At 41.9% G+C, this 21,426-nt stretch overlaps 1 protein-coding gene across 1 annotated transcript in view; it reads left to right on the top strand.

Annotated features, from left to right (window-relative positions):
* Positions 1 to 3,603: 3,603 nt before the first annotated feature.
* The window catches only part of col25a1 (collagen type XXV alpha 1 chain), a gene marked incomplete at its 3' end in the record, with an annotated part of 147,445 nt that continues 129,622 nt past the window's right edge, over positions 3,604 to 21,426 (top strand). The window contains exons 1-2 of the mRNA XM_080052367.1: positions 3,604 to 3,967; positions 4,194 to 4,263. Coding sequence (XP_079908493.1) covers positions 3,668 to 3,967; positions 4,194 to 4,263 — 370 coding nt within the window. The 5' untranslated portion in view covers positions 3,604 to 3,667. The remainder of the gene's footprint in view (positions 3,968 to 4,193; positions 4,264 to 21,426) is intronic.

Genomic DNA, 21,426 nt, shown 5'->3' with positions numbered 1-21,426 from the left:
TATTTGCTGCACTATTTAGAACCTAATACATGAGTCAGCCTGATCACTGAATTCCTGCAGACATATCACAAAAAATCTATCCTGCAACTTGCAGGTGCCAAAATTCCATTGAAACTAATGTGATATTTGAAAAGATACAAGCTAGTATTTCTTGTTTTCCCAACGCAAAAGCGGCTATTTCTTCAATAGAAGCTGCCAAATAGAGATGATCTCAGATGATCTCACCTCGCGGATGCGTCTGGTGGAGTGCCGTTGGGCTGTGTGTCTTGCTGCTTAGTCTTGGGGGGCATCGCGCTGGTAGGCGCCCGTCCTGTGACTCGGGAGTTGTTGCAGCCTGCTCTATGACTCTTCCCCGCAGGCCCTACACCGTATGAATTATTGACCGGAGGAACATGGGGTGTGCGCTGAACGCAGTTGCACGCAGTGGCCGAGAGCTTCTAAAAATAAACACCGGTGGAGCGCTCGCGGATGCGGGCCCGTTGTCAAGGCGAGGACGCGGCTCGTGATGGGATGTGATGATGCGCTTTTTGGCGCGTAGAGAGCGTTCCAAAACCTCCTGTTGTAATGTGACTTTAGTGAAGCATCAAAAAGGTACTCAAGCTGTTCTTGAATATCGAATGGCTTTAGACCTCTCAGCCTGTGTGAGATTATGTAGTTTTTTAATCTTTTTTCTTTCTTTCTCAAATATGCTGATGTGTGCATTTTGCACTCCAGTCCATCTGTCATTCTGCAGTCATGTCCAAAAATAAGACGGAAAAAAAGAGATCATACAAATACCCTAGCCTACATACACATAACAGAGCTGTGACAGGGATGACCTTTTGAACGGATGTCGTCATGGGGATTATGCCAAGCACAGGCTACATGATAAATGATGGATTATTGAATCTCCAACATTCTAGAATCTAGTGCATTGCCGTGTTTGTTCACTAGATGGCGTCCGAAGCTTGGAGAAAGAGTCACGGAGGGACCATTCCAGTCCATACTTAGATCATCATAATGTTTTTCTGGATTTGTAGCAATCTGCCTTCAGATTAGAATATAATTTATATATTTTATGCAATACAAACACAGATTTTTTAAAATATATATTCTGCAAATAGCCTACCTTTTATACAACAACTCAAAGAACAGATGTGAAATAAAACATGTGACAAGCGAGGTCAGGAAGCATATGTAATGGACATCCCTCTCTAGAGAAAAAATATATAAACCAGGATTTTACAAAATATATACAAGGATAATGAATAACGATGAGATTAACTGATTAATTCAGTCGCTAGGCCATAGTCATAGTCGTAGCCTATAAAACGGGCATGAAATAATGTATACAAGTCTAAGATAAAAGATAATCAGACATGATGTATCTTTATACGTTTTCAAAAGACAGCAAACTAATCAGTTTTTTACATTGCAATATCTGGGTTTATGAAAAGGAGGTGAGAGGTCAACCTGGTCTACTTATTTATATTTTTGGACTGACATTTCAGCTTTTAACTGATATGCAGTGCAAATGATGTTAAGGATCTGTGGAAAAAAGCTAGTGTAGACTGTGGGAGTGATTACATCATCACAACGGGACTTAGGCTATGTTTAAAGTACCTGTATGTGAAATGAACATCAGTAGCGATGGTTAGTCACATTCACACAGCTAAAATACTAGTCCTGGACATAGCCTGCTGTCCATCTCTGGTTTTTAATGGAGGCTTTTCTCCCGCGCAGGTGTTGTAATTTTTTCTGGCTGGTAAAAGACCCCTGCTCTGGTTGTAGTTGGGAACTGCATGAGGTCAGAGGAGTCGATCTTCCAATAAGGAGTATGAAATGGGAAGTTGTCCCGCCCTAACGGGTGCTGCAAAGCCATCGAGACAGCGACGGATACGTCCATCAGGCCACTGGAAGAGGCCCGAACAGGTAACATAATTGAAATCACCTGTGGTCATTTACCAATCGCCAACTGTCCTTATGTGAAGCATTAAAGCTGGGGTATGTGATTTCTGATTGTTCAAAGTTAACATGAGCTGTACACTTTGACCAATCAAAACGAGGCTCCGATTCTCTGTTCTTATTGGCTGTTGGGACTGTCCATGCACTTTGGCACGACTTTGTTGGTGTGAGCGTGTCAGGGAGGGACCATAGGGAAGGGACCAAAGAGAACAAGTGGAGCGGTTGAGGTATTTGGATTCGTATCTCTATCCCAACTGCCATTTTCTCCCCAAATCCTCCACCCCAGCTTTAAGGTCTCCACCTGAAAAGTACATTTCAATTATTTTAAGTAGAAGTTGTTTAACTTTGTTGCAATTTGCATGACAGAGATTATGATTTTGGATTTTACGGGTTGACCCATAGTTGAAGTTTTGGAATGTAGAACTAGACCCACAATCTTCTTTTGAAGTCATTTGGAGTGAAGATATGTTTTCACAGACAAGCATTATAGTGTAAAAAATAAAAATTAAATGCTGGAAATAGATACTCGGAACATGAGTTTAAGGAGGTTCATGGATAGCTTTAGCCCTTCCCCATCAGGATTGTCTGAGTGCATTATATAAGAAAATACTTCTCTATCCAGTGTCATCAGACTCACTCCACCGAGATGCACACAGCTTTTCCTAACAGCTTGTAACGTGTCACTGATGCTTTGTGTGCGTTGCCTTCTGCTGTGCTAACCAAACATGAGAAATATAGACTGTGGACTAACATCGTGTTTGAAGTCAAAACATCAAACGCCAGCACCTGCTCTGACTCTGTCTACTGAACACAGTGAATCAACAAGATGAACGCTCTATACACGCGAACCAGAGACTGAGAGCCTTCGGGATCGTGCGCTTTTACGCAGCGCCACGGCCAAATAAAACAAAAAAACCTTAACACTGTCATCGGCTGCAAATAATATGATTCTTATATTTTAAACGACATTTTTCTGATTTATTTATTTAAACGTATTTACTGTAGTTGAGTGCCCCTTACACTAATTCATATTGTCTTCTACAAAATGCAACATAGCCTCCTTACGCAGTGTTCCGCGGTTTCTATGAACGTAGATCTGACGGGAATGCTAATATAACTGCACTTCTGGAAATGATAACTCAAGTGCGATAGCGCGAACGGAGCGGGTCGATACATTATGTTAATCAGTCGGGGCAGAATTGGAGGCGTGTTGCTGCCGTAATGAGGGGGCGCGTGCCTGCACCGTGGTAATCCCGTCTCCACTACATGCGCGCTGCCTTCTGTTTTCCCCAGTCTCTCTTTCGACTCTATCCTGCATAATAGCTATTGCCTCTGCAGCGGACTACTGTGCAACAAGTTTGCAGGAGCCACTACAGCGCGCCGCCCGACAGACAGGTTGACTGGCTTTGGGGCTCCACTCATCTTAACAGTCGCTGTCACCACAAAGTCACAGTTACGTGAACGCCGCGTCGCATGCAAACACACTCACTCTCACTCACTCACTCACTCATACACACACACACACAAAACACACACACACACACACACACACACACACACACACACACACACACACACACACACACACACACACACACACACACACACACACACACACACACACACACACACACACACGTAGAGGGGAGGACAGTGTGCCATAAATTCGTGACTCCGCGCCAGATGCCAGTTTGCGTCCGACAGCGCGTGAAGTTGTAGTCAAATGGAGCTCGCGGAGGCAAGAGGAGCATCTAAGTGCGTGGGAAAAATGGAGAAAGAAGCGACGCACCAAAAGCGACAATATCGTCGCACCACAGCGCTGAACGCTATCTCGTCCCTGTGCTCAGTGGCGTCCATCGCCTTTTGCATCCTCCTGAGCCTGAACTCAGCCGACATTAAGAACCGGGTTGTGGATTTGGAGAGTGGGATCGGTGAGCACACCTTTATTACCCGTGCCCCTGGCTACTCCGTGGATGATTTGAATTCGCTAATTGAGCAAAGAGTGGATGCGCTGCTCTCTCAGGTAAGACTCTCTATCTTTCTATCTTTCTATCTATCTCCTCTCCCTTTGAGTAGCCTATGCTAAATTGTGTTTATCCGCGTAATTGTGCGTTAACTGACACTATTGAAGTAGACAGCCTTACGGAAAACCTTCCAGATACTTTTGGGTTTATTTCCATATATGTAGGCCTATTGCCAGCATCGTATGCACATGATTGAACAATTTTTATTTTTTTACAACATTTCAGCGCTCCTATGAACATTTTGTCAAGATTCGGACTGCCAGAGAAGCGTCACCTGAATGCAACTGCCCCCCAGGTAAATGAAACTACTTTTCTTTTCTTTCCTTGCCCCCCTCCCTCACTATGTGCATTGTGGACGCGTGGTTGTCTGATTGTCGTGTGACACAGTGGATCTAAAGCTTGCTTATCGCTTCAGAGCTGATGCAGTCCTATACTATATAAGAATGAATGAAAGCTGTCCTTTTTAGTGTATTTCAATAAAACCGATGGCACGTGACCGCTAGCTGGATGGTGTTGATGGTTCGGGGAGGTCAGCTGTGAAGGATGCAGACAGCTGAGTGGCCAGTATACACTTAACAGAAAGAGAGGTATTTAACAGCGGTCTATACATAGAGGCGCTGAGAGCTTGTTTGACTTGTGATGTTGCCTGCTCACTTGTCCACTTGGAGTAAAAGAAAAAGAAAAAATATAAATATATTTTAACAGCCTCTTGAAATTCATATTTCCCACCAGTAGATGGACACATTTATTCCTTCAGTGCAGGCCCAGCACTGTGATCATTTTGTGGATATGTAGTCAAGGTTGGGCTATTCAAAGCATCTGTCGGGGGTGTGTTGAATGAGTGAATGCTGCACAATTTCAGCTGTAACATCACATTGATTCAGACTGTCAATTTTGACCATGGGAGCGAATGGCCAATGCTGCTCCTGAATGAATGAATGATTGACAGCTGCAGTGAGAATGAGGTCTCTATATAAATAGATATAATGTATAAAAGCACCCTACAGGGTTTTTCTGTCAATGTGGCTATAATATTGCCACCACATAAGCCGGTATCCTATTCTAATGTAAACGTGGTATGGCAGTGTTCAAATTTCCATGAGTCCATTAAGAATGTTTTCCCTCTATTTTTAATACGTGGACTAAGGGTCGTGGTGGAAATGACAGATTAAGGTCTGGAATATCCATTTATTATATATATATTTTTAAGTGCTTTCCTTTTCATTGTGGTGTCGATCAAAGGATTACATCTCAGATTATATCTCAGATATTGAGTTGAGAAAACAATCCTACTTCTTAAGAAAGAATGAAAACATTGGAATATGTAAAAAATGCATTGCCACAGAGAAAACAGCAGACCGTTTCTCTTGGCTCAAAAAAAATTGCATTCTGGAGATATGCGGTATTGATAGGAGGACGAGGGATAGATGTGAATTCAGATGTGAGTCCACCAGACGAGTATATTTGAAGTGTATATCTTGTGGCATTTCGTGCTTCTTTCCCCCATGTGAAACATTCTCAAGAGCCCCTTCAAGGTCAGTGAAGATCATCGTGTTTTCTGAGCACTAAAGTTTTGTCAAACAGGAACCCCAGCCCCTCTCAATGTGGATTAAAGGAGTCCTCAATATAACATATACAAAAAGACACATTCTCTTTAGGAACATTTCCAAGTGCTCTGCTCTAAGAGAAGCATATGTGAACATTACGCATGTCCCTGGCAGACTGCTGCCTGTGTGTAATTACCCTACTGAACCAGCGGGTAAACTGTGTGCTTGACATGTTTTTGCTACTTTTTAAAAAGTTTGGTGAAGATGCATCCTCAGCAGCAGTCCACATTTGGCTGGGAATGTGATACAGATGGTGTGAATATACTGTAGGTGACCTCACAGCGAAAAGTGGTAGGCTAGTTGTGTCTTGAGTAGCTACTTGGCTGGGATCTTTGGATGGACAATCCAGGTGTCAGAACACATCTGTGTTGCAGCGTCGAAGTGGGCAAGATGCTCAATGATTTATTGAAGCCAGGGACTGTACTGCTGTTGTCCTTGGCCACTGTGTTTGGTGAAAACACAGTGACACAATAGAAGGATTGTTACATCCAGGGATGATTTGAGCAGCTTTTCTAGGCGGGCTTAAGCCCCCCTAAAAAAAATATATATATATAAACCAAATCTGTTATTGTCGACCTTCTGCAAGTTCAGTTTTTGAGCCTCAGCATAGATTCTGGTATAATCTGAGTCTGCACATCCAGGTGAACAGGTCGGAAAATTATCACCGTTTCACCTTCCCGGTTTCTTAACTATGGGATCTAGAAGTCTCTGCATTGTAGAAATTGGAAATGGCTAAAATCTGATCCTTATGTGTGATGATAAGGCCTCATAGTAACCATTTTCAACGTTTTGATAGCATTCTTTTACATTTTTTGAACTTGACATTACTGTATAAAACAATCTCTTCGCTATAGGACAATCACAGCTTCATAAAACTCTAGACCCAGACTCTAGACCATTCAGAAAACAAATTCTGAGCCATTCTTAGAAAATAATCCATTAATCACATCATATCACATTTTCAAAAGTTATTGAAACTGCATATTGGAAATTTCTGTTTTGCCGTAGATGGATATCAGATTGTTTTCCCCCATAAACAGCCAGGTGCAGGTGAGAAAGTTAAGTCAAAATGAATTACTTTAAAATGCATTTTCTTTTATGTTTGAAGGGTCCCAGGCACCTCTAAAGCTCTGGACCTAGGATCGCCCCTGGTTAAATCTATCATAATGAGACATGGGTGAAAGCATAAACAAGAAAAAGTGAAAGCACCGACCCCAAGTGATCTATCAGTTGCGAAATGACTCATCTGCTGAGTGAGAGTGGCTGAATTACAGAGCCAGAAGTACTGAATGTATTAACCATAATGAGACTCTCACAATCACGCCGCTCTCTGTTCTCTATCCCTATCAAATGTCTGCTATTTATTTTCTCCCACCACATTTCTCTAAAGAGCAGGAGTAAAACAATGAAAACATTTCACATCAAATGAAGCGCGGCGACGCTAGAACCAAGGCGACGCGGAGCTTGATCTCGGAAACTGGCACTCTGCAATTTGATTTCTCTTTTTCATGTATAGTACTTATGCAGTAGTTCTTTTGAATTATGGTTCCATACAAAACACACAGATCATTAGTGCAATTTGAATCTGCAGTGTTTTTTGAAATTGTAATGTCCATGTTAGTGCAAGCCTATTAGACATCCGACCTTTACTGTACTTTGTCAATGCTTTGGCTTGGGCTTTTTGAAGGCCAAATAAGTTCATACCCAGTGCATGCGAATGGGTTCACTTAATATTTATATCCTCCCCTCTCTCTCGAAGACAGCCCCTGGCTCTGATGTGGCTCCCTTTTTTTCTCTTTAAGGGGAGGATCATAATGTGCTTTTCACAGTCTTCACTTTATTGCTGTCAAAAGAAGATGGAGTGGTTACGAAGACGGAGCAATGGTCCATAGCTTCAGGATATTTTATAGGTTGCTTCTGAATCAGAGGAAGTTTGCACCATCCTTAGCAAAGAAAGCATGAACTTGTTGTGAACTCCTTAGTCTATTTTATTCATGCTGATGTTCTTGATTTTTTTTATGGTGCAATTTGTCATTTTAACAGTGTTTGGTATCGCTGTCATTTTCACACTTTGGCCGAAATTGGTTCTGGACCGACCGGGGGTGGTTCTTAGCCACATTAGCGCCATGGCTCTATGATTGGTAATGTTGTTTGATGGTCCACCACTTTGGTCCAGGCAACTGTAAAATGGATGGCCATTCCCAATTCTGAGAGAATATATGCAGCGACTTTGGTGATCCTCTGCCTTTTTCCTTAGCACCAGCTTCTGAGTTTGATAAACTGTTTTTACACCTTACGTTTCGTGTAAATAATCTAGGGTCCAGGGGGGAAAAGCAAAACCGTCGAGCCAAAGTCGATGTGAAATGTCTGAGGTCACACCCACTCAGTGTGTGCCACTCTGTGAGGCGAGTCTCCTCCTCATAATTGTTTCAGCATTTGCGGGCAATCTTTCTTTTTCATTTTTTTTGTTGTTGTATACCTTCTCCTCCCGCTGGGATCTGCATTCCAAGGAGGGTCTGTTGTTTTAATGGTACTATAATAAAATGTGCAGTCAGCAGGCCAGGCAATGGTGCATTTGCTCCTTTTCCCTGTTTACCTATCCATACCTCAAACCCCCTCTTCTTACACATCCCCCCTTTACCACACAGCAGCTTTTTTTTTTTTTTTTAAGTAAGTGCTTCAAAAAGAACCGCCCAAAGTGCTGTCGTGAAAACAGAAACATAATTTTGAATGTGAACCCCCCCCCCACACACACACAAACATCACTGGTTGTTCTAAGGCAAAGGGTCAGCATTAGGGTCATGTCAGTGGGCTGTTATGTATGACATTTTCAACATAAAACCAGAAGTAGCAACATTTGTTTGACTTTCTTTGGCAAGTCCAGATTTGATTCACTTCAGCGGACGAAATCTATACTAGTTACACATAACCCACAAAAACCTCCTAACCCAATCACTTCTTTTCAACTCCTCGTGGCCAATCTTGGTTAGACCCCCCCTTCTGTCTCACAGAGTGTGTGTAATCCCAGTGGCCTGATACAATTACAGTTGTGCCAATCCTCTCAGATATCTTCAACTCAGTGGGCAACTGGTAATTAATCACTGACAGCTTTTGAATTTAGCCCTCTGTGTGGTTTGGTGCTGGGAGGTGCCTTAATGGCCATGTAATTATTGAGTGCTAGGTAAAGCTAAGCAGACTTCCAGGTAGCCACTGCAGGCCAGCTGCTTTGGGTTAGATGAGACAGGTTAAGCTGCCTTTGTGAGCGAGTGAGGACCGGAGACCAAAAGATGGAGCCTGGGAAGCTTCGCCACAGGGAGGCAACGGCGAATGTGCAATTATGATTTTAAACTGCTTCTTAATTGCTCAACAGGGTCTCTACATGTAAAATCGTGAGCATAATGTACTCTAACAAGTGAATAACATCTTGCGTGGATGCTTTTTTATGCATGAAAAGCTTGACTCACTTAGCTTATAGCTTTTACATCAACTGCAGTAAATTAACAGGATGTGATTTATCATGATGAATCATCAGAAGTGGTGCATTTGCCCTGGTTTTCAATTCTCACACAAGGTTTATTATAAAAGGCAGGTTGCTGGAAATAGCACAGATGGTCTCTTTATACCTTTGACACAGCAGTTTTTATGGCCGATGATGAGGCGTGCCATGCAGCTGAAAGCCCTAGAAATTACTGCAGGGCTTGAAAGGGTGGCACACTTATTCTCCCTTTTTTCTTACTCCACATTAACCTGAGGGGACACTCTGAATGGAGAGAAGATGACATGATTATTATATGAGCGATGTCACAACAGCACTCCGCCATAGCTCAAAGAACCCTCAGGCCGGGAGAACGGGGCCAGGGCCAAAGAATAGAGCAGAATCCCAATGCCCCTGCCTAATGGTTCCTCTTACGTGTCCTTGGAAGATTTCCTGGCGTTGATTCTCAATCCCTGTTTTGTACGGAATACAGCTTGAAGATCCTGTCTCGGCTGCTTCTAGGGTTACCACTTGGAGTTAAATGAAGGGCTTTCCATCACCGCAACATGGAACGGCGGCACACCCCACAATTGAATAAAACGATTGTCCCCCTGTTTTGATTTTAACATGCTTTTGCTCCAGAAATAGGCTATGAATGAAAATGAATGTTTTCCCTTGAGGATTCATTGCCCTGTCTGCAACATCAAATCATACATCAAAGCCTGAAGTTGGATATTAACTGTTTTAAGGTGGAGATAAATGATTCTACATTGGTTTTGGGATTGGTTTTCAAAAAGCTTTTGGTAAATGTAAGTCACCCAAGTTCTTTGATTGCAGTCGACTGGTTTTCCTATTGAATGTGCTGCATTCAAACTTTTTATTGGTTCTTTATGTATTTACTAATGCATGATGTTTGAGGGGAAGGTCTGAGACAATATTCGTGGCAGTTTTTTCCATTTTGTTTTCATCCTACATGGCCTAAATAATAAGCAAAACAGTATCTGGGTGTTTTTACCTTCAAGGGAGCACTTTGGCAGTAGGGATCCAACATGCCACCCCCTCCCCTCCCCCGCCCCCAACATACATTGCCATGCAACCTCCCAATGCAAGATGGGTGGAATCGTCACTCTTGGTTCCCCTTTGATGCAACTTCCCCCAGGATCGAGTGCTGGGTGGCAAGTCCTCCACAATAGACGGCTCACAAGGTCTCGGCCTCATCCGCCCGGTGCCCCCTGACACTGGATTGAAAGTTGCAGTCATCCTCCCACTGAAGTCTCCTTTGTGATTCTTTAATATAACCCATCCCTTCACCAGCCCACAACTCTTCCCTGAACCACCAATATTCAAAGGGTCGTTAATGGACAAGGGGGGGCCTATAGTCCACCCCCTATGTGGGACAGCCAGTCTACTGTTCAATATGGTGATTTGTGTGTGACCGCAATGTCCACTGCAATGGTGGAGGACTTTTTCTCGTAGTGTATTTATAGTGTAATGATCTAATCCCAATCTTAAAACTTCACTGTGAAGTTTTTTTCAACCTCTAGTAGCGCTGTTGAGCAGTTTTTCTTTGAATGGGTCCCGCGATACAGATTCCCGCAAATGGTTACACATTATTCCACTGACCTACAGGTGGAGATAACATGTCCAGATATACAGAAATGTACCAGCAAAGGCAGCGAAGAAGAAACTGCTATGGCTGTAAAATGTAAAATGCTTGAAAATCGGTGTAAATATTTAGGAGAAAGTAAATGCATTAAAGGAGCTGTAAGCGGAATGGTTCTTTTAGCTAACTTCCTGTCAGTTACTGCAGTTAGCAGTCCCCTCGCTCGTCCCTACGTCACCACATTAATGCACTGTGGTCTTCAAGCAGCAAGTTATCTAGCATCATCTCAGATCCATAAGTGTGATAAAACATGATAAAAACCATCAAAACAGACATTGGGAAGGATTTTTACCTGCTCCGCCATTGTAGGCGCATAAACATTCACCCATGTGTCGCTCTGGCGTGCACCGGCAGTGAGACCATGAGTGAGACAGGTGCGGACGGGTGTCGGTTTGTAGCGTTCTCTCTTGTGATTGGATAACATTTTGGGATACTACATAAAGTTTAATTGCTTATTACACGCAGAGCAGCTGACTAAGAGATTGGCTTTATGAAACGCGCACAATGTGTAAGTGATTACTGTATGAATAAAGAGCGATTTAACACTTATATTAATATAAATAAACCGCTTACTTCACCTTTAAGGCACAAATATGGTGCATTGCACTTTTTGGATACAATGTATATATTTCCAACATGCCCGTCTTATTCATTGGATACAACTTTTGATCTATTCACTGTTTCCTCTTTGTGAAGCATTGTTGGCATTACACTAGCAGAAATGTCAAATACAAACTACATTATACATGCTCTCCGATTTAGAATGCAATTTCCTCTCCATGCCTGTGTCCGTGAAACAATTCTCATTCCAGTACTTCTCAACGCAGGAATGATTTTCCAGTGTCTGTCATCAATTTCATATCGGCAGTAAAGCGCTATGATGCCAGCGTTTGCCCGTGTCACGGAAATTCTGGGCTCCAGACGAAGAAGAAAAAAAACTAGGAACCCCTGAGGCGCTCCCCACATGCTCTGCTATCCCCCCTCCCACTGCAACCGCCGGTGGCTTTGTGCCCCAGGCCCATCAGCCTCTAGCAGGCATGGAGGATAGGAGGGGGTGGGTGTTGGAGGGCACAGATGCTGCTACTCTGCACTCCATCAGCCTAACAAGAACAGGCACTACAAATAAAACAGGCTGGTGTGCGGAAAAAAAAGAGCATTGCGACGTGCCACGACAGGAAGCTATTACATTGCCAGCGTGTGGCCTGACATGCAAACAATGGTTAGTATGGTCTTGCCACCATTCATGGGCATCCCTTAAAAAAGATGTCTTTAATTTTGAAAACAATGCATGACAGGCGTTTGTTTATTTTATGTCTGTACGCATCATCTATTTTAAGTAGATTTTGGTTCTCAACCACTGCAAAGAGACTGTATACACATGATGGGTGTGGGGCGGACCCTATTATTCATGTTTTAAAAATTCAAGACCCTACCAAATTATTGTTTTTATATTTCCTTTTGACCCTCCCCCATTGAAACAGAGGCAATCTTTTCCCCCAGTATCTCCTTTTCATTTTCTCTTTTATTAGAACACACATTTTTACAATGACAATCAATACATTTTTAAGCAAGCAGTTCCCCTTCTTTTGTTTTCATTTCTTTCTTACAGCAAATACAATGTTTCCCTATGTAGTGATTTCCAAAAACTCAGATCATCACCCTTTGCCAGCTAAATACAATATATAATACGCTCCTCATTTGTACAGTCCCTATCCACAAGTTCGTCTTTCAGGTGAATTCTCTTGGCTGACATTTTGCTCTCAAAACAGCAATTCTTTTAATTATTTTGTTTAATTTCAAGTCTTAAGAGCACAATCTATCCATCTCAATCTATGTATTTATGGTGGTTACAAAACATTTATCAGAGCTGACAAGTTGAAGTGCCCCCTTTTCAATTTTCAAAGCACTTTGTTCTCAGCAAAAACAAGCAAGCATTCCCCTCAAGCTGTCTAGAGACAGCAGGGATTCAGACCATTTCTCAAAGTGGATGATGGGGGTGAAAGACCAAACCAAACACCACTAGACGTCCTGTGTGTTGGTAGGGGCCGTTCTGCCCCCCTCCCACCCCCCCTATCTAATGCCCCTTTTCAATTTAAGATACATGAAAGTCTTGCTTGAGATCTTGCCGGCCTGTCTGATTTCTCCTCACCAACACTCGCCAGCCGACTCTTCCTTGTTGAAGCCGTTGCTAAATGTGACATGAAATATGAGCGGTGCTGTAGATCTGAGAGGGTAATAAACACGCAGAGCAAACATTTGAGCCCGTGTGCACTCACAAACACGCTGTCACACACCCGTGGCGTGGACACAACTGTATCACAAAATGTGCACACTCGCTGCGCATGATCCCTCTCTCATACATATGTAGAGACACCAATACCCCACAGAGACATGCCGCCATGCGTGACTCCCAGCAGTCCCTTTTACTGTAGTTTTTGTTACTTGATCTTTAACCGGTGGCAGAAGTTTTTGATGATCCTGTGGTTAGGCTAATTTAATTTTAAAAAATTAAGAGAGGTAGAAAGCATGTGGACCGAAGCCCTTCATCCTCAATTTTTCTCAACAAGCTGTGATGTTGAAAATGGTGTGGAGTGCGGTTTTCAAACTAATGTTCATGTTGCCCTATTTTTCCTCCGGTATTTATGAATACTTTTTTTCCCTCATTTTCCCCTTTAGCATGCAATCAATCTAAAACACGCAATTAAATAATTTGGCTCAAACAAACAATACATTGCCCGGGGTAGTGGCCACTTGCCAATTTAACATGGGCTACCTGGGAAAAAGTACACACATCTAGTGGGTACGTGGAATCGAAGATGGATTGATATGCAGAGAGTTGCCTCATGGTCTGGTCGTAGAGCAGACGGTCTTGCTTTAAGGGGCCCCTCCCCTTGTATCTGATGAAGAAGAGGGTAGAAACAGCTGTGTAAGCCACACTTAAGGCCTGGAAAACCCAGCGGTGAGACATACAACCCTGTGCACTTTAATTTAATTGAGTGGTCATTTGATATGGTCCAAGCAGGCTAGACGGCTGGTTAAATTGTAATTTTCGACAGCTTGATAAACGGCGCGGATGCGGCCTGAAAATAGGTTTGTCTAATTTCTAGCCTTAGATGGATGTACTAATTTGGGACATGGTGGCATAACGATGTGAACTGTTCTGTTCTGCATACTTCACTACTGTTCTTTTGTGGACCAGTTTTAAATTATAGGAACTTTTTAGGAAGTTAATATGTATGTGCCTGTTCTTACTGTGATCACTGGCAATGAGTTAGGTAAAAGCAGGAGATACAAATTCATAGAAATGGATGACTGTTTCGCTAAGCCCTTTCCGAAAACAATGCAGCCGTTGCTATGGACAGCAGGTCTTTCAAGCTTTAGATTTATTTTCGATATTAATTATTTAAATACTCCATAAGCTTTTGAAACCTTTCCCAATGCAAAGAAACAAAAGCAAAATTATAATGGATAGATTAGTGTGTTTGTCGGCTATGACTTAAGCTGCAAACATTAGCATGCCTGAGTGACTATAGCGTACTTCCTACAGTACCGTTGTTACTTAGCATTGAAATAAACTTCTATTTTGACTAAAGTATTCCTGTCTGAAATACAATAGTTAGTCTGCATCCTCAAAGCATTTTCTCCTGCAAGAGCAAAACATACAGTGTGCCAACATTTGTATTGTGAAGTACTAAAACAGAAGGATGGGCAGGCATAGCAACAGTAACCAAGGAGTGTACAAAAAAAACTTATTACAAGAATTGAAAAACTTTATTTAAAGGTGGGGGTGTTTTCTTATGCGTTGATAATGCAATTCCTCTGGATTCATGCTGTTGACTCCGGGGTTGATGAGTTGTTCGTGTGTCTTCATGCACTGGTGTCTGCTTAATGAATCGGGCATACTGAGTGGAAATGTTATGGGACTGTAAATCAGAATACCTCATGCATATTTTATACATTTTCCTTGTAAACAAACGTAAATAATGATCATTTTACGCCGAATGCAACATTCAAATGATGCACAGACACAAAAGTTGCTTTTAAAGTGTTCTACATTCTACAATTTACATAATGCATTTATATTCATGTATTTTTATTATTATTATTTTTTTTTAGTAAAGGACCCAGATTTTCCCTACTGTGGAAATATACTGATTACTTGTTTTTCTACGGGTTTCATCTGCTCCAGTGACCTCACACGCACTTTGGGGAAAGTTTAGATCACCCTTTGAGAGGTTTGATGGCGATAATGATGCCATACAGCTCCAGTTATCCAGTAATTGAATGCTTATAGTAGTGCCTCCGGTCCGCATGCCAGGCTCCTTGGGCAAGAACTTGATCCAAAAACTCCCTCCGATGTGTGTCTATGTGAAGGTGAAAACAGAGCTCTGTTAAGGGAATACGAATCAAGCAGCAGAATGTAATATAACAGTGTTGATGCTTTGTATCAGAGAAGTTGCGATCGGTTGCCTACATCTGGGGACCTTCTCAAGTCCCTACCTATCAACACAAGCTCCTGCAACTGCAAGCCTTTTGTCAGGATCCGGGGGGGTTAATGAGCACACCTACTGTGAGCCAGACTGCTATCTTCAGCAGTGTTAATGTTGTACTTGTTACTGACACACAAAGTCGACATCTCAACAAGATTGACGTTGTCTGTATGGAGCTAGGAATGCCATTCATTACACGCAAAACACTGCACGTGCCACCTGCTGTGTCAGCTGCAGGGCTCCTCGTGTACAGCATGCGCCGGATAAACCCAACAACACATGCTGGACGTTCTTTGCATATACCTGCCTGGAAGTGTGAAAGTACAACATAGTGTGTGCAAGTATATTTGGATGTTTTATTATAGCTGTCTTAAATGCACATTAAAGGTGGAGTCAGCGATTCTGGTGAGTGCCTGCCACTAGTTTTCAGTGCGCAAATAGTACGGACAAGTAGCAACTCATGAGGAGATATTCACTAATTTTGCGAGAAAAAAAAGGAACTGACAACAAGCATTCTCCGAAAGTGCTGACTACACCTTTAAATGCACATTAACTGATGTTGTGGCAGTTTGCTTTGAGAAGAATCACCTGCTTATGAACAAATACATTGTGTAAAGAGCAAAGACTTGGCTAATCAGCCGCTTAATTGGAGCCATCCATTCTCCTCAACTCTTTAGCGCACTGTAAATGTTTACTGTCTCATAAGTACGCCACAAAGCATTTTCACTAGTTTCCCAGGGCCTGTGTAAAGGGCAAATGAATGGAAAGGTTTAATAGTGTGAAGCGGCAGCAGATTAAGATGGTCAAAAACCCACGGATACCCTTAAACTGTGGTGAGAGTTGGTGGGAAAATTGACATCACATTGCTGGGTGATTATGACTTAATCTAGAGGTGCGGGCGGTCAAGGTTAGGCTATTGTCTGTTCTCTTGAAAAATAAACTCTAGTAGGTGATTTTTCCTTTCTATGCAGATATACCAAATTTGTCAGAATGACTGATTCCAAGTGCTTCTGGTAGGGATTATCACTTTCTCGCTGCTCAACGTAGAAAGATGAACAGGGATCCATCACCCTGCCCTTGACCTACAAAATAAATTACCTTCCCAGCATTCCCGCTGTCTCGGCTTCCACTGCTCAACATAAGAGACTTTTTAATAGCCATAGGAAAATATATATGGTGAAGAGACATGACCAACCAGGACAAACATTTCAGTTAATTAAATATAACAGTGATTCTTGAGAAGTGGGACAAAACAGGGTGCAATGTTGAAAAAATACAAACCAAATTAAATTACATTTATGTATCCAACATATACTAAGCTACTGATCTAAGGTTTGACACAACCTCCCAGTTTTGTCCTTTTTATCAAAATGGACTTTTTACCTTGCTTCTCCTTTTTAACATGGGCTTTTTAGCTTGCCATTCCTTATTTTGTGTAAACTCCGTCAGACACCAAAAAACACAAATAAATGTTCCCCCATGTTATGCTAGACCCATGAGATGTATTTTTATTCATTCATTTTTATTTTGGTTTTTGTGTCCTGCACTCAAAGTGCCCAACCCTCATGGGTTTATAGGACACCATCACATACTACATTACAATCAAAATACAGAATATTGTACAGCTGGGTCTCTGAACAACATACTTCTTCTTCTCTCCCAGGCTTTACAGAGAAAGGTTGCAACATAAAAGGTTCCCTTTTTAAAACACAACTCAAGTTTTTCATAGTCGTCGAACCAAAAGAAATCAGCATAAATGGAAGACATCGTAGTAAACAATACATCCCTCAAATCATCATAAACTGGGCAATAAAACATAAAATGAATCTCATTCTCAATCTCCCTGAGGTCACACATCAAACAGAGCCTGTCTGCCTCTGGAGTATCATTGAACCTACCAGTCTCCAGCGCTAGTGGTAGTGTATATTGATCACAAATATTCACCAAAACTGATAGGGCCACAAACAAATATTTTCAAAATGTATATGAATATACATGTTTTTGATATCTGACGGTGTTGACATATTTAACGTTTCTTAATCAGAACAAATAGAGTTTTTCTTGTAGCAGTTTGGTTTTTCTGTTGATGATAGGTGCTAGTATGAACTACTTCAGGAAAATAAAATTATCGAAACATTTCATATAACTTCTTCAGAAATTGTAAGTCGGTGACTTATCATGGTTGTAACGCAGGACTTTCAAGATTTGTAATGTAAAATATTCTAAAACTACAACACTAATCAGAGCCTGTCTGACTCTAATGTACTCTGCACAGATAGGCTGTGTTCGGAAAGCCATACTAGCGTCCTACATCTATATGCTACATACTGTCTACTCAAAGATCGATTGTGTATGCGAGGTGCGTCGAAACGTTTTCAGTTGAAGTATACTCAAGCAATAAAGAATTTCTTCTTCTTCTTATAAGATTCCTGCCGTTTAGACGCTGTTTAGCGTATTGCCGCCTTCCACAGGTTAGATATAGAACTAGATTTTTACATACAGTCCTGTGTTGTGCAGGAAATGCAGAATTGTAAATAAAGAATTAAAAAAAAAACTTCCTTGTCGTTTGAAAAGACGCGATGCATTGTGGGGCGGTTGAGTATGAAAAGTATCCAATCGATCCATACCCAAAATCTTCCCGGAAGTTAGTACTCATCCGGGAATTTCTCGCATACCCAAACTCGCATACCCAAACGTCACATACTCAAATTGAAGTCAAAATGAGTACGAGTAGGATGTTAGTATGGCTTTCCGAACACAGCCATAGCTTGTGACAATAGATCCTTCGCGGAGACAGCTGCCCCTCATATTGCCTGATTTCATTACATTTTAATGAAATGTCTGACAGTGGTGACAAAAAGTGTCCCCCCACTTAGAAACCTTATAAAACATTTTTATTGATATGAGAGATTATTTAGTGTTGCCTTTGATGAAAAAAGCTCTTTTTAATCATTAAAGTACATTTTTAATAGGTTTTATGCATATGAAAGATTGAAACCTTCTCTGTGGACACACTATTTTTGACGTCATGAGAAGATAACAAGTGTCATAAATTTGACATAATAATACAATTAAATTTAAGGGGATAATTGTGCTCCAGACATTCTATTCTTAATCCCTAATAACATCTACAATTTTAAATATTTTTATTTTTAAAGATAACAGCAGTTACATTTCGTCCCAGCCTTTTGTCCCGGTTCTCAAGAATCACTGATAACATGTGACAGTAGTGTGAACTTGCCGCGGTAGTTTCGGTGCCCACAGAAAGATGGTGACCAGATTATCTTTCCTTTGGTGCCAAATGCCTGTGTAATATCAAGTCAAGGAACGTTTCACCCAAATTGTATATTGGATTTCAGCTTAGGGGTGCATTAGCTGTAGGCTTCTACAAGCATTTTCCTTTCATATTATATGTTCAATTAGAGGGGAACTCTGGCACACGCGTGGGTGTGCGCTCAGATCCCCAGTGCGATATAGACTCGATGGTGTACTTGTTATTCTTTGTAGCAGTTATTCATGCACTGTTGGCGATCCCAACCGCAAACTGTGTTGTCACTTTTTGAACCGAAGGTCAGCTGGCAGGAGCTGGCACAAGGCATCTGCGTTACTGCAAATGTCAGGTCCCAATAATGCGAGGGTGTAGGTTTCGTCTGGGCGAGGAACGGGGAATAACACGATGTAACTCAGTGTTTCTTTTGTTGCTCTTGAGTCCCATAGGAGAAAAGGCACTCTTGCTTGTGAATATCCTACCTATAAATCTACATCTCACCAGCCCCTATCCAGTTGCACCTTAGGACAATGCAGAAAAATCAACCAATACCATTAAGTGTTGGGTTCACTGACGTACAGTATGTGGTTGTGGCCTCTTGGTCGTGTTTGTTCTGGTGGTGGCGAGGCAAGACAAAATCAGTGGTCCGGATATGAAGCCACCAAGAGGTGCCGCCTGAGGCAGGGTGCGGTGCTGACAGAGGTGAGAGACGCACAGTTTTAGGTTGCAGGACTGCACTGCTGTATTGGGCATAATGTTTGTCCTAGCAGACTTTTGCTGTATAGTTCTGAAGAAGCCTGCATAGCTTGTTTATATTCCATCATTATATACACAGCGAGAAGAGGGATTCAATATTATACCGTTTTTTTGGATATGTTTTTCTATTTGTGGTTGTATGCTGGCTTGTAAGAACAGCATACAGAGAAGTGCACAGGGCGAGAGGTTGAGGTGTGTTGCAAGTGCAGAGGGGTGACGTTTGAGAGCCTTGCAAAAACAAGAAGAAAAATGGATCGGTGCTCCGCTGCTCTGCTCAGAGTTCGCTGACACTCCGCTCCAGGTAGACTGCTCCCCTTTCCAGCCTGTTCTCAGATTAGCGTGCTCCGGCCAAAGTCAACACCAGAGGAAGTGGAGAAACGACTTCCCTCATTCGCACCAGGACTGCTAATGCTTTGCCAGATCTGGTGTCACACCAGTCAGGTTGAGATGTATAGTTCGCGTTGGACGGAAAACACCTTTCAATCTGACAGATCCGAGGAAAGAATTTATTTCTACTTTTAAAATTATACATACCTGTGGGTTCTGTTCTGCTTGGGATTTCTTTGGGACAAAATATATTCTGGAGGCAGAGTGGTGAAAAGTGTCTGATCTCGGATCTTTTCTGGGTTTGTCCTTTTTAATCTTGGTCTATTGGCAAGAGATTTCTAAAGAGATCATGAATATACTTGCAGGAGAAGTAACATGCACAGTATACCCTGGCAAAATGTTACTTTTATTCACACATCGGAGTGGTTGTGGTAATATTTATAAAAGCAAGAAAGTAAAATGTATTCCAAAAGTGTTGAACTATTTGTTAAAAACTAAGACATGAACAAATTATAAAAGAATATATGTGCTTTTTAAGATGTAATAATAATAATAAAATTTTGTCTAGCATCTTCCTTACAATAAATGCAGCTCAAAGTGCTGGTCAACAAAGAAATAACAATCATGTATTGTGCTTTACATTGGAATAGAAATGGAACTAATGTAAAAACAAGGATGGAATGCCCACAAAAACTTTGCACCTATCTGCAGAACACCTTAAAAGTCAGTTTTACCTCCAAATGTTTTGGTTGTGTAAAAGTCACCAAAACATCCTCAAGGCACTGCCTGCCACCTCTTGATGCTAAAATGGGGTCATGTTCCCTTCCCAACCCACCCGGGTTTAATTTCCATGTGCTAAAGAATTTCCCATGTGCGCACGCACAAACCAGTCAAGTCTGGTGCGGTGGTGGCCTAATAATTGTTCACTCAAATTGCTTCTTTGTGCTTCTGTCTGCACTCAGCCTGCCAGGCCAACCCCCCTTTTTCTGCACTCTTCAAATGAGATTTCCCTTACGCTCGCAATGATGGCTCACTACTAGCCAATCGTAAAGTATTCTCTAATTGACATCAGGGATTGCCTGCTCAAATATGCTGTCCTTTGCTACAGCCACTACATAACAGACATGTACAGTATGTCTAGGTGTTTGTTTTCAGCTAGGAGCAAAGCTGCCTTTTTAAAAGGCAATCTATGGCTAACAGAGACATCTATCCATTCCTCCTCTGCTCTGTCCAGTTGCCTCTTCATCCTGCTCATAGGCTCACGCCGGTTCCAATGAGGGGACCATGGGGAGGCAAGCTGTTTGCTGTTTACAGTTGATGTTGACTGGAATTATTGAACGGGCGCGAGAGAAAGAATTAAAGTGACCAAAAATAAGCTGCAATGACAAACACAGAAACACACTGGTGGGCAAGAAAAAGCCCTACTTTGTGGTAAGCGGAGCAGCCTGTGTGCATGCTGCTGATAGGAATCCCCCAGGACAAGGTTCAGGTCAACGAATCCTTCCTCGAACAGACCTTGGAAAAAAAGTTATATTTATTTATTTATTTTCATTCAAAGTTGGAGGAGCATGTTCTCTTCTGTGACGCTGCAGAATGATAAATTATATAAATGTCTGTAGAGGCCACATTAAATGGTTCATGAAAATAGCACGCTGTCTGCGAGTTCACTGGGCCTTCTCTGTACAGCAGGCTGTGATGATGATTAATGGTGCACTGTTCTTTCTGCTTTGACAAAAAGTACTGAAAAGGTTTCAGCCCAAGTAATTTTCCCTGTGCCGGTGTGTTTTCTCTCTGTGTGACTGTTAAAGATCGGTGTTGAGTCTGTGATTAACAGTGTATTGTCTGTAGCTAGCTGGGTATTTACCTGCACTC

The sequence above is a fragment of the Ammodytes marinus genome (assembly GCF_949987685.1).
Source record: "Ammodytes marinus genome assembly, chromosome: 23".
NCBI classification, from domain to species: Eukaryota; Metazoa; Chordata; class Actinopteri; order Uranoscopiformes; family Ammodytidae; genus Ammodytes; species Ammodytes marinus.
This window is presented reverse-complemented; position numbering and strand designations above follow the sequence as displayed.